This window comes from Heptranchias perlo, chromosome 18 (assembly GCF_035084215.1).
Source record: "Heptranchias perlo isolate sHepPer1 chromosome 18, sHepPer1.hap1, whole genome shotgun sequence".
Classification (NCBI taxonomy): Eukaryota; Metazoa; Chordata; class Chondrichthyes; order Hexanchiformes; family Hexanchidae; genus Heptranchias; species Heptranchias perlo.
Window position 1 is genome coordinate 1,929,653 of NC_090342.1, and position 14,564 is coordinate 1,944,216.

Sequence of the window (14,564 nt, forward strand, 5' to 3'; positions counted from 1 at the left end):
CAGATATTAGTGCAGAAAATAACCAACCACATGGATGAAACTTGTAGCTGAACGCTTGTTGAGTGCAGGTTACCTGCCGATGGGTAATGCATTTCGAATGATACGCTGGCTCCCTCTGGTGTATTCGATGTCCACGGTGATTGGGGCAGAGTAGGTCATGTCTCGCAGGCGACACTGAACGTGGAAATGGTAAATAAATAGCAATTATTCCTTTATTCTTGTATGAGCACAGCAACTATATTTAAGAGTGTACTTTGGGCCAAAAATAGAAGAACTGCAGACTCGAGTTATTGTCACTGAGATAAATTATTTTGCCCAAGTACAATTCATGTCGTCGTCCAGCCTTCACCCACATTGTAATTTCTTTGTGCTCATTATTCTTCCCTTCTTGAGGCTACCATGGTGAATATAAATACTTGATGGGGAAAGGTTGGAAGAGCTCTGGGGAAAGAGCAGGGGAGTGGGACTAATTGCATAGCTCCTTCAAAGAAACGGCACAGGTACGATGGGCTGAATGGCCTCTTTCTGTGCTGTACCATTCTATGATTCTATGATAAATATTCCGAACATTCCCACCTAGTGATTTGGAGAATTAACTGTACTTCAATGAGCTGGCACAGGAATGTGGGGAACGAACAAGACACTGTATAAGGGACTGTTACCTGAAGTGGTGGGAATATTAATGTACGCGATATGCAGTAACTCAGAGCAGCAATGCAAGAAAGCACAGCCCTGGATATCAGTCACATCATGTATGCAACATCTGCGATGGTGCTTCTAAAACATTCACAGTATCTTAAACAAAAACAGAAAATGCTGGAAACAAACAACGGGTTGGTGAGCATTGATGGAGAGGACAGAAAGGTTAATGTTACAGATCCTTCTTCAACCATTAACTCCTCTGCCCTCTCCGTGCACACTGCCTGACCTGCTGGCTGTTTCCAGCATTTTCTGTTTTTCTTTCAGGTTTTCAGCATTTGTAATTTTTTGCTTTTTATTTTATTGGTGTACCAGCAATTTATAAATATTTCTGTGAGATTCTTGTCATTAGCAACAAATGAATTGAAGTTGCCGGTCATAAATTCATAACAACTGGAAAGAGAGAACAAGGACCCAATGCAGGAAATCTGAAATAAAAACTAAGTAGTGGAAATACACAACGGGTCAGTAGGATCTTAAAGAGAAAGACGGGTTCAAAATTCATATATACGAGGTAGGATATTGGGATCTCACGTTCTCTCTCTCGATTCTCACCACCTGCATCATAAACTGCACCAAGTCTCACTCTCCCATCATCCATTCTTAACAATCGGCATTGGCTCCCTATCACCCAATGCAATGATTACAAAATCCTCATCTACAAGTACCTCCACCCCCCCACTGTCCACTTAATTCTCCCCTCACCTCTGCTACCTCCTTCAGCCCTACATCAGGTGTCAGCCTCGGCTCAGTGGGCAGCACTCTCGCCTCTGGGTCAGAGGGTCGTGGGTTCAAGCCCCACTGCAGGGACTTGAGCACAAAATCTAGGCTCACACTCCCAGTGCAGTACTGAGGGAGCGCTGCACTGTCGGACGGCCAGTACTGAGGGAGCGCTGCACTGTCGGACGGCCAGTACTGAGGGAGCGCTGCACTGTCGGACGGCCAGTACTGAGGGAGCGCTGCACTGTCGGACGGCCAGTACTGAGGGAGCGCTGCACTGTCGGACGGCCAGTACTGAGGGAGCGCTGCACTGTCGGACGGCCAGTACTGAGGGAGCGCTGCACTGTCGGACGGCCAGTACTGAGGGAGCGCTGCACTGTCGGACGGCCAGTACTGAGGGAGCGCTGCACTGTCGGACGGCCAGTACTGAGGGAGCGCTGCACTGTCGGACGGCCAGTACTGAGGGAGCGCTGCACTGTCGGACGGCCAGTACTGAGGGAGCGCTGCACTGTCGGACGGCCAGTACTGAGGGAGCGCTGCACTGTCGGACGGCCAGTACTGAGGGAGCGCTGCACTGTCGGACGGCCAGTACTGAGGGAGCGCTGCACTGTCGGACGGCCAGTACTGAGGGAGCGCTGCACTGTCGGACGGCCAGTACTGAGGGAGCGCTGCACTGTCGGACGGCCAGTACTGAGGGAGCGCTGCACTGTCGGACGGCCAGTACTGAGGGAGCGCTGCACTGTCGGACGGCCAGTACTGAGGGAGCGCTGCACTGTCGGACGGCCAGTACTGAGGGAGCGCTGCACTGTCGGACGGCCAGTACTGAGGGAGCGCTGCACTGTCGGACGGCCAGTACTGAGGGAGCGCTGCACTGTCGGACGGCCAGTACTGAGGGAGCGCTGCACTGTCGGACGGCCAGTACTGAGGGAGCGCTGCACTGTCGGACGGCCAGTACTGAGGGAGCGCTGCACTGTCGGACGGCCAGTACTGAGGGAGCGCTGCACTGTCGGACGGCCAGTACTGAGGGAGCGCTGCACTGTCGGACGGCCAGTACTGAGGGAGCGCTGCACTGTCGGACGGCCAGTACTGAGGGAGCGCTGCACTGTCGGACGGCCAGTACTGAGGGAGCGCTGCACTGTCGGACGGCCAGTACTGAGGGAGCGCTGCACTGTCGGACGGCCAGTACTGAGGGAGCGCTGCACTGTCGGACGGCCAGTACTGAGGGAGCGCTGCACTGTCGGACGGCCAGTACTGAGGGAGCGCTGCACTGTCGGACGGCCAGTACTGAGGGAGCGCTGCACTGTCGGACGGCCAGTACTGGGGGAGTGCTGCACTGTCGGACGTGCCATCTTTCGGATGAGATGTTAAACCGAGGCCCCGTCTATCCTCTCAGGTGGATGTAAAAGATCCCATGGCACTATTTCGAAGAAGAGCAGGGGAGTTCTCCCCAGTGTCCTGGGCCAATATTTATCCCTCAACCAACATCACTAAAACAGATTATCTGGTAATCACATTTCTTTCTTTACATTGCAGCACTGATGATCTTCTTTGCCCTCTCCTCACCCCCTCACCCGTGGGCACAGACCCTTCAGCTGCCTCGGCCCCAAACCACCCACCCCCCAATTCTGCTACCTCTCCACTCTTTCAAAAAGCTCCCTCCAAACCTGTCTCCTTCATCTTACCGTCCGCCTCTATCACTGATCCTTCTCCCACTGTTGCTCGATGTCTGGATCTGTGTCATCTTTAGGATATTTGATATCGTTGTGGTGCCATATATTAATTGTAGAGCAGGGCTCGATTCAAGGTGGTGGGAGGGGAGGGGGATTGGCAACAATGAGAAGTTTGCAGGGCAAGAAAACTTACTGTCTCCAAAAATCCAACAACAGCATCACCCAGACCTCAGCACACAGCTTGGGCGAAAAACTTAAGAGTGTAAATAATCACAACTCACATTGAGAAGAATTTACAACAACCCATACTGTACCTCGTGTGGAGCAACAGGTCTGGTCACATTGAAGCTTTCTTCAACATCAGGGACCCCAATGTAAATATTCAGGTATCTACAATAAACATACTTTTCATTAAAAGAAACATACTTGTAGTAAATCAGCACATATCTGACAAAGCCCCACAGCTGGGTGTAAAAGATCCCATGACACTATTCAAAGAAGAACAGGGGAGCTCTCCCCAGTGTCCTGGTCAATATTTATCCCTCAACTAACACCAAAAACAGAGGATCTGGTCATTTATTTAATTGCTGTTTGTGGGAGCTTGCTGTGCGGATTGGCTGCCGTGTTTCCTACATTACAACAGTGACTACACTTCAAAAGTACTTCATTGGCTGTAAAGCGCTTTGGGGCGTCCTGAGGTCGTGAAAGGCTCCATATAAATGCAATTTTTTTATGTTGACTTATGATTAAGATAGCCCTGTAATTGGTGCTATGGAAATGCTCTTACACTGTAATGTAATTTGTAAACACTGACTGGCAAGAGGCAAAGTTGATTACTAAAAATAAAGCAGTCAAAGGTGACTTTATATTCTGAAACCAGACTTGAAATATTGCATCACTTCACGCTTTGCTAATTTTTAACATTCTAAAATGTTAAGTAGAAACATCTCCATGTTAAAGTAGAATATTTATGACATTAAACGCCATTCAGTAATTTAACATCCACAACTGTTTGAGAACAAATGAAGAGGTCAAATGTAACACACAGACAGCAGATAAAGGGTCAAAACGGCTCAGAGGAAACCTACACATTAGGGATGAATGCGGAAGAAGTGTACATTTAAAAAAAATCAAAAGGTAATCCTTTTAAAACTGTGCCCTCTGGTTGCCTTAAGTCCAGATCTATTGTCATCGGACCTGATCTGGGGTAGAAAATGGAGTTAGATAAAATGCTTGCTATACCAATGTCAACAATGGCAGGACTATTGTAGCTCTAGCCAATCTTCATATAGCACAGTACATCGGAGTTTATCAGGACAACTATTACTACTGCACAACTTGTACTTATATATGTACTTAATGCAGAAGACAACCCAAGCTGCTTCATGTGGGGGCAGGGGAAGATTAAAAAATAAAATAGATAAAGTAAAAGGCACTGAGCCACGGAGACAGAGCTAGAAGAGGTGAACAAAACTTTGGCCGGAAAGGAGGGAACATTTTTTCAAGGAGGAGAGAGAAGTGAGAGGGTGAAGGAGGGTTTAGGAAGCTCCAGAGTTTGGCTTTGAGGTGACTACAGCCTCTACCACCCATGGTGGGGTGGAGAAGGGAGGAGGCACAAAAGGCCAGAGTCAGAGGGCCAAAGAGTGAAGACTGTGCCAGGTTCACCCAGGTACAAACCGAGCAGCACCAAACAGCACAGAATGCGCCATTTAGTTATTAGCGTATGCATTTTCTGGGCACCACATTTTAGGAAGGATGTCAAGGCCTTAGAGAGGGTGCAGAGGGGATTACCAGAATGGTACCAGGGATGCAGGACTTCAGTTACATCACGAGACTGGAGAAGCTGGGTTTGTTCTCCTTACAGCAGAGAAGGTTAAGGGGAGAATTAAAAGAGGCATTCAAAATTATGAGGGGTTTTGATGGAATAAATAAGGAAAAACTGTTTCCACTAGCAGGAAAATCAGTAACCAGAGGATACCAATTTAAGGTAATTGGCAAAAAAGCCGGGGAGAGATGAGAATTAATTTTTTTTTTAAACGCAGCGAGTTGTTATGATCTGGAATGCGCTGCCTGAAAGGGCGGTGGAAGCAGATTCAATAATAACTTTCAAAAGGGAATTAGAGATATACTTGAAAAGGAAGAGCAGGGGAAGTGGAACTAATTGGATAGCTCTTTCAAAGAGCCGGCACTGGCACGATGGGCTGAATGGCCTCCTCCTGCGCTGTAGCATGCTATGATTTAATGCAGATACTCAAGGCAATGGCACTGGGCTGAACTCCTAACCTGGGCAAGTCAAGCACAGCAGGCAGTGTGACGTCAATTATACCAACTAACAAAAAGGAAATAACCCTATAGGGGACACAAAGAAAAAATCACCGACTTTTGAAAACAATTATCCCTTGGCACTTACTTTAAATACCACATTGGGTCAGCATCGCTGGTCACCCTCTCATTGGCTTTCATGATTTTCTTTATCTATAAAGAAACCAGAAGAGGTGGTGAGTAGGCTGAGTGATACCAGCAGGGCAGGAGGGGTAAGAGTTAGACTGCCAAGTGTCACTAGCATTCCTACCTCTACATTTATAAAGTAGTTGAAGGAGTCAATGTGCTGCTTCACCAGGCCTTTGACCTGGAAAGAAAAGGAAACGTCAAACTTTTCCGTCACTGAAACCCATAAAGTAATTAAAACAGTAAATCAAGAAGAAAGTACAAACAGCGAACTGAGTCAACTCTGAAGGAATGTTTTCGCACACTGGGTTATTAGAACATAGAATGATTCACCACAGTGGGTACTGAGGCAGAGACTGGTACATCAGTAAAAAGGGAAATACACAAGGATTAGAAAAGGAAGAATATAAAAGGATGGAGGGAAAGGGCTGGGATTGGAGCAGGCAGCTCCCGATGAAGAGCTAGCACTGCACAGGTACGATGGGTCGACTGGCCCCTTCACGTGCTGCAAATCCTATGGTTCTGTGAGTATGTCTAACAACCTATCAGAAAAAATAGCTTTTTAAAAAAAAGTGATTGAGTACAGGAACATTAGGAACAGGAGGCCATTCAGCCCCTCGAGCATGCTGCGCCATTCCATCAGATCATGGCCGATCTGTACCTCAACTCCATTTACCCGCCTTTGCTCCATATCCCTTGATACCCTTACCCAATAAAAATCTACTGATCTCAGTCTTGAAAGCTCCAATTGACCCCCAGCATCCACAGTCTTTTTGGGGGGGGGAGTTTTCCAGATTTCCACTACCCTGTGTGAAAAAGTGCTTTCTGATTTCACTCCTGAACGGTCTAGCTCTAATTTTAAAGTTATGCCCCCTTGTTCTGGATTCCACACCTGAGGAAATAGTTTCACTCTATCTACCCTATCAAATCCTCTAATCATCTTAAACACCTCAATTAGATCAATCCTCAATCTTCCAAACGCAAGGATTCCAACTAGCAAGAAATATAAAAATAGACTGTAAGAGCTTCTACACTTGGGTAAAAAGGAAGAGATTAGCAAAAGTAAACGTGGGTCCCTTAGAGGCAGAGACAAGAGAAATTATAATGGGGAATAAGGAAATACCAGAGACACTGAACAAATATTTTGTATCTGTCTTCACAATAGAAGACACAAAAAGCATACTGGAAATAGTGGGGAACAGAGAGGTTAATGAGAGTGAGGAACTTAAAGTAATGAAGAAAAGTAAAGAAAAAGTACTGGAGAAATTAATGGGGCTAAAAGCCAACAAATCCCCTGGACCTGATGACCTACATTTTAGGGTTTTAAAAGAGATGACTGCAGAGATAGTGGATGCATTGGTTATGATCTTCCAGAATTCCCTAGATTCCAGAATGGTCCCTGTGAATTGGAAGGTAGCAAATGTAACCCTGTTATTCAAGAAAGGAGGGAGAGAAAAAACAGGGAACTACAGGCCAGTTAGCCTGACATCAATCGTCGGGAAAATGCTAGAATCTATTATTAAGGTGGTAACAGGGCACTTAGAAAATCATAATATGATTAGGCAGAGTCAACATGGTTTTATAAGAACATAAGGACATAAGAAATAAGAGCAGGAGTAGGCCGTACGGCCCCTCAAGTCTGCTCCGCCATTCAATCAGATCATGGCTGATCCTCAACCTCAACTCCACTTTCCCTCCCGATCCCCATTTACCTTGATTCCCCTAGAGTCCAAAAATCCATTGATCTCAGCATTGAATATATTCAATGACTCAGCATCCACAGCCCATTGGGGTAGAGAATTCCAAAGACTCACAACCCTCAGTGAAGAAATTCCTCTTCATCTCAGTCTTAAATGGCCGACACCTTATCCTGAGACTATGCCCCCTAGTTCTAGACTCTCCAGTCGGGGGAAAAAGCTTCTCAGCATCTACCCTGTCAAGCTCCCTCAGAATCTTATATGTTTCAATTAGATCATCTCTCATTCTTCTAAACTCCAGAGAATATAGGCCCATTCTACTCAACCTCTCCTCATAGGACAACCCTCTCATCCCAGGAATTAATCTAGTGAACCTTTGTTGCACTGCCTCTAAGGCAAGTATATCCTTCCTTAGATAGGAGACCAAAACTGTACACAGTACTCCAGGTGAAGTCTCACCAGAGCCCTGTACAATTGTAGTAAGACTTCCTTACTCTTGTACTCCAACCCCGTTACAATAAAGGCCAACATGCCATTTGCTTTCCTAATTGCTTGCTGTACCTGCGTGCTAACTTTTTGTATTTCTTGTACAGGAACACCCAAATCTCTCTGAACACCAACATTTAATAGTTTCTCACCATTTAAAAAATATTCAGTTTTCCTATTCTTCCTACTAAAGTGAATAACCTCACATTTCCCCACATTATACTCCATCCGCCACCTTCTTGCCCACTCACTTAACCTGTCTATATCCCTTTGCAGACTCTTTGTGCCCTCCTCACAGCTTACTTTCCCACCTAGCTTTGTATCATCTGCAAACTTGGATACATTACACTCGGTCCCTTCATTTGCCAACCTGAAAATGACCCATTTATCCCTATGCTCTGTTTTCTGTCTGTTAATGAACCCTCTATCCATGTTAATATATTACCTTCAACCCCATGAGCCCTTCTCTTGCATAACAACCTCATGTGGCACCTTATCAAATGCCTTTTGAAAATCCAAATATACTACATCCACTGGTTCCCCTTTATCCACCCAGCAAGTTACATCCTCAAAAAACTCTAATAAATTTGTCAAACACGATTTCCCTTTCATAAAACCATGTTGACTCTGCCTAATCATATTATGGTTTTCTAAGTGTCCGGTTACCACTTCCTTAATAATGGATTCCAGCATTTTCCCGACGACTGATGTCAGGCTAACTGGCCTGTAGTTCCCTGTTTTCTCTCTCCCTCCTTTCTTGAACAGCAGGGTTACATTTGCTACCTTCCAATCCGCTGGGATCATTCTAGAATCTAGGGAATTTTGGAAGATCACAACCAATGCATCCACCATCTCTGCAGTCACCATTAGCCCCTTGGTTCCCCACTATTTCTGGTATGCTTTTAGTGTCTTTTACTGTGGAGACACATACAAAATATTTGTTTAACGTCTCTGCCATTTCCTTATTCCCCATTATAATTTCTCCTGTCTCTACCTCTAAGGGACCAACGTTTACTTTTGCTACTCTCTTCCTTTTTACATACTTGTAAAAGTTGTTACAATCCATTTTTATATTTCTACCTAGTTTACTTTCATATTCTATTTTCTCCCTTTTATCAATGTTTTGATCATCCTTTGCTGGTTTCTAAAACTCTCCCAATCCTCAGGCTTACTACTCTTCTTGGCAACATTGTAGGCCTCTTCTTTTGATCTAATACTATGCTTAACTTCTTTAGTTAGCCACGGATGGATCATTTTTCCCATGGAGTTTTTATTTCTCAATGGAATGTATGCTCGTTGAGGCTATTGAAATATTTAGGCCATAAGAGATAGGAGCAGGAGTAGGCCATTCGGCCCCTCGTGCCTGCTCCGCCATTTAATGAGATCATGGCTGATCTGATTTTTACCTCAACTCCACTTTCCCGCCCTTTCCCCATATCCTTTGATTCCCTCGCTGATCAAAAATTTGTCTAACTCAGCCTTGAATGTATTCAATGACTCGGCCTCCACAGCTTTTTGGGGTAAAGATTTCCAAAGATTCACAACCCTCTGGGAGAAGAAATTCCTCCTCATTTCCGTCTTAAACGGGCGACCCCTTATTCTGAGACTATGCCCCCTAGTTTTAGATTCCCCCATGAGGGGTAACATCCTCTCAGCATCTACCCTATCGAGTCCCCTCAGAATCTTGTATGTTTCAATAAGATCTCCTCTCATTCTTGTAAACTCCAATGAGTTTTTTTTTATTTGTTCATGGGATGTGGGCGTCACCGGCGAGGCCGGCATTTATTGCCCATCCCTAATTGCCCTTGAGAAGGTGGTGGTGAGCCGCCTTCTTGAACCTCTGCAGTCCGTGTGGTGAAGGTTCTCCCACAGTGCTGTTAGGAAGGGAGTTCCAGGATTTTGACCCAGCGACGATGAAGGAACGGCGATGTATTTCCAAGTCGGGATGGTGTGTGACTTGGAGGGGAACGTGCAGGTGGTGTTGTTCCCATGTGCCTGCTGCCCTTGTCCTTCTAGGTGGTAAAGGTCACGGGTTTGGGAGGTGCTGTCGAAGAAGCCTCGGCGAGTTGCTGCAGTGCATCCTGTGGATGGTACACACTGCAGCCACTGTGCGCAGGTGGTGAAGGGAATGAATGTTTAGGGTAGTGGATGGGGTGCCAATCAAGTGGGCTGCTTTGTCCTGAATGGTGTCGAGCTTCTTGAGTGTTGTTGGAGCTGCACTCATCCAAGCAAGTGGAGAGTATTCCATCACACTCCTGACTTGTGCCTTGTAGATGGTGGAAAGGCTTTGGGGAGTCAGGAGGTGAGTCACTCGCTGCAGAACACCCAGCCTCTGACCTGCTCTTGTAGCCACAATATTTATGTGGCTGGTCCAGTTCAAGTTTCTGGTCAATGGTGACCCCCAGGATGTTGATGGTGGGGGATTCGGCGATGGTAATGCCACAGAATGTCAAGGGGAGGTGGTTAGACTCTCTCTTGTTGGAGATGGTCATCGTCTGGCGCGAATGTTACTTGCCACTTATGAGCCCAAGCCTGGATGTTGTCCAGGTCTTGCTGCATGCGGGCTCGGATTGCTTCATTATCTGAGGGGCTGCGAATGCAACTGAACACTGTGCAATCATCAGCGAACATCCCCATTTCTCACCTTATGATGGAGGGAAGGTCATTGATGAAGCAGCTGAAGATGGTTGGGCCTAGGACACTGCCCTGAGGAACTCCTGCAGCAATGTCCTGGGGCTGAGATGATTGGCCTCCAACAACCACTACCATCTTCCTTTGTGCTAGGTATGACTCCAGCCACTGGAGAGTTTTCCCCCTGATTCCCATTGACTTCAATTTTACTAGGGCTCCTTGGTGCCACATTCGGTCAAATGCTGCCTTGATGTCAAGGGCAGTCACTCTCACCTCACCTCCGGAATTCAGCTCTTTTGTCCATGTTTGGACCAAGGCTGTAATGAGGTCTGGAGCAGAGTGGTCCTGGCGGAACCCAAACTGAGCATCAGTGAGCAGGTTATTGGTGAGTAAGTGCCTCTTGACAGCACTGTCGACGACACCTCCCATCACTTTGCTGATGATTGAGAGTTGACTGATGGGGCGGTAATTGGCCGGATTGGATTTGTCCTGCTTTTTGTGGACAAGACGTACCTGGGCAGTTTTCCACATTGTCGGGTAGATGCCAGTGTTGTAGCTGTACTGGAACAGCTTGGCTAGAGGCGCAGCTAGTTCTGGAGCACAAGTCTTCAGCACTACAGCCTTCTGAAAATCCAAATAAACCACATCCACTGGATCTCCCTTATCTATTCTACCAGTTACATCCTCAAAAACCTCCAGTAGGTTTGTCACTGAAAACAAACATGCAGGTGCAGCAAGCAGTTAGGAAGGCAAATGGTATGTTGGCCTTCATTGCAAAAGGATTTGAGTACAGGAGCAAGGATGTCTTACTGCACTTATACAGGGCCTTGGTGAGACCACACCTGGAGTATTGTGTGCAGTTTTGGTCTCCTTACCTAAGAAAGGATATACTTGCCATAGAGGGAATGCAACGAAGGTTCACCAGACTGATTCCTGGGATGGCAGGACTGTCATGGGGAGATTGGGTCAACTCGGCCTGTAATTCCCTCAAGTTTAGAAGAATGAGAGGGGATCTCATAGAAACATATAAAATTCTGACAGTGCTAGACAGATTGGATGCAGGGAGGATGTTTGCCCTGGTTGGGGGGTCCAGAACGAGGGGTCACAGTCTCAGGATACGGGGTCGGACATTTTGGACTGAGATGAGGAGAAATTTCTTCACTCAGAGGGTGGTGAACCTGTGGAATTCTCTACCACAGAAGGCTGTGGAGGCCAAGTCACTGAATATATTTAAGGAGCTGGATAGATTTCTAGACACAAAAGGCATCAAGGGGTATGGGGAGAGAGCGGGAATATGGTATTGAGATGGAGAATCAGCCATGATCATATTGAATGGCGGAGAAGGCTCGAGGGGCCGAATGGCCTACTCCTGCTCCTATTTCTTATGATCTTATATAAGGGAATACACCCTAGTCAATGGAATCTGTCCTCATAATTTAACCCTCTAAGTTCCGGTATTGTTCTAGTGAATCTGCGCAGTGCCCCCTCCAGCAGAAACATAAATCACTTGGTGTTCAGCCCTCCGGTTCCAACCATCAGACCAGTTACACTGACAGTTGGCTCTGATACTGGCAAATTTGTTCTGCAGATTTTACCCGCGGTCATCTGTGGGACAGGAGTTGTATAAATCCATAATATTCAGGGGACAAATTAAACGCAGGAAGCGACATAATTTCCTTTTCCAAAACACAATAGCGAGAAAGATCCAACATTACCTTCAGAAAAGCAGGGAGCAGCTTCCATTTTTCCTAAAAAAACAGAAAATAAATATCGATACTTTTTACAAAAGCGTGTACGGTGAAATATTTCCAAAATTTCATGATGCCTGAGGGGCAAATTTCCACCTTGCTGTGACATTCCTGACAGGAGAGAGAGGAACTGGTGGGGACTTCACACCGCGAACAAACTGAGAACAAACTGAGAACAGATTCTGGAAAATCACAAGGCTAAAAATTCAACTCAAGATTCGATTCAAAGGAACTGGAGAAACACTCGGCCTCGATCAGCACAGTAAATGGCACCGCTTCATCTCAGGGGTTTCTCAACATTTAGGATAAGAGCAGCGACTCTCCTCATCAATAAACTGCCCCAGGCCCTCAACATCCCCTCCCCTCGGCCCCTCACTCTCCCTCAACATCCCCTCCCCCGGCCCCTCACTCTCCCTCTCCCTCAACGTCCCCTCCCCCGGCCCCTCACTCTCCCTCAACATCCCCTCCCCTCGGCCCCTCACTCTCCCTCTCCCTCAACATCCCCTCCCCTCGGCCCCTCACTCTCCCTCTCCCTCAACATCCCCTCCCCTCGGCCCCTCACTCTCCCTCAACATCCCCTCCCCTCGGCCCCTCACTCTCCCTCTCCCTCAACATCCCCTCCCCTCGGCCCCTCACTCTCCCTCAACATCCCCTCCCCTCGGCCCCTCACTCTCCCTCTCCCTCAACATCCCCTCCCCCGGCCCCTCACTCTCCCTCTCCCTCAACATCCCCTCCCCTCGGCCCCTCACTCTCCCTCTCCCTCAACGTCCCCTCCCCCGGCCCCTCACTCTCCCTCAACATCCCCTCCCCCGGCCCCTCACTCTCCCTCTCCCTCAACGTCCCCTCCCCCGGCCCCTCACTCTCCCTCTCCCTCAACATCCCCTCCCCCGGCCCCTCACTCTCCCTCTCCCTCAACATCCCCTCCCCTCGGCCCCTCACTCTCCCTCAACATCCCCTCCCCCGGCCCCTCACTCTCCCTCAACATCCCCTCCCCCGGCCCCTCCCTCTCCCTCAACATCCCCTCCCCTCGGCCCCTCACTCTCCCTCTCCCTCAACATCCCCTCCCCTCGGCCCCTCACTCTCCCTCAACATCCCCTCCCCTCGGCCCCTCACTCTCCCTCTCCCTCAACATCCCCTCCCCTCGGCCCCTCACTCTCCCTCTCCCTCAACATCCCCTCCCCTCGGCCCCTCACTCTCCCTCAACATCCCCTCCCCCGGCCCCTCACTCTCCCTCAACATCCCCTCCCCCGGCCCCTCCCTCTCCCTCAACATCCCCTCCCCCGGCCCCTCCCTCTCCCTCAACATCCCCTCCCCTCGGCCCTTCACTCTCCCTCAACATCCCCTCCCCCGGCCCCTCACTCTCCCTCAACATCCCCTCCCCCGGCCCCTCACTCTCCCTCTCCCTCAACATCCCCTCCCCCGGCCCCTCACTCTCCCTCCTCCCTCCCCCGGCCCCTCACTCTCCCTTCTCCCTCCTCCCTCCCCCGGCCCCTCTATCCCCCGGCCCCTTACTCTCCCTCCCCCGGCCCCTCACTCTCCCTCCCCCGGTCCCCCGGCCCCTCGGCCCCTCTCCCCCGGCCTCACCTTCACCTCACTGACCGGGGCCGCGAGCTCCTCGGGGCCCAAATCCTCGAACTCCATCGCCGCCTCTCCCCGGCCGGTCCGTCACAAACCGCGTCCCCCGGCAACAGCAGCCCGAATAAACGGTCCGCCCGCCCAACGCACCCCAATCACCGTGACCATAAACAGCCCAATCTGTACACACTGTGCCCCATAAACAGCCCAATCTGTACACACTGTGCCGCATAAACAGTCCAATCTGTACACACTGTGCACCATAAACAGCCCAATCTGTACACACTGTGCACCATAAACAGTCCAATCTGTACACACTGTGCCGCATAAACAGTCCAATCTGTACACACTGTGCCCCATAAACAGCCCAATCTGTACACACTGTGCACCATAAACAGCCCAATCTGTACACACTGTGCATCATAAACAGCCCAATCTGTACACACTGTGCCCCATAAACAGCCCAATCTGTACACACTGTGCACCATAAACAGCCCAATCTGTACACACTGTGCCCCATAAACAGCCCAATCTGTACACACTGTGCACCATAAACAGCCCAGTCTGTACACACTGTGCCCCATAAACAGTCCAATCTGTACACACTGTGCCCCATAAACAGCCCAATCTGTACACACTGCACCATAAACAGCCCAATCTGTACACACTGTGCACCATAAACAGCCCAATCTGTACACACTGTGCCCCATAAACAGCCCAATCTGTACACACTGTGCACCATAAACAGCCCAATCTGTACACACTGTGCACCATAAACAGCCCAATCTGTACACACTGTGCACCATAAACAATCCAATCTGTACACACTGTGCACCATAAACAGCCCAATCTGTACACACTGTGCCCCATAAACAGCCCAATCTGTACAC

At 48.6% G+C, this 14,564-nt stretch overlaps 1 protein-coding gene across 1 annotated transcript in view; it reads right to left on the reverse strand.

The window, feature by feature from the left end:
- rfx4 (regulatory factor X, 4) overlaps nt 1-13,817 on the reverse strand; it is a 166,969-nt gene extending 153,152 nt beyond the window's left edge. The window contains exons 1-6 of the mRNA XM_067999991.1: nt 13,684-13,817; nt 12,067-12,099; nt 5,662-5,718; nt 5,500-5,564; nt 3,404-3,479; nt 74-174 (exon numbers count right to left, since the gene is read on the reverse strand). Coding sequence (XP_067856092.1) covers nt 74-174; nt 3,404-3,479; nt 5,500-5,564; nt 5,662-5,718; nt 12,067-12,099; nt 13,684-13,740 — 389 coding nt within the window. The 5' untranslated portion in view covers nt 13,741-13,817. The remainder of the gene's footprint in view (nt 1-73; nt 175-3,403; nt 3,480-5,499; nt 5,565-5,661; nt 5,719-12,066; nt 12,100-13,683) is intronic.
- Between the last annotated feature and the right edge of the window lie 747 nt (nt 13,818-14,564).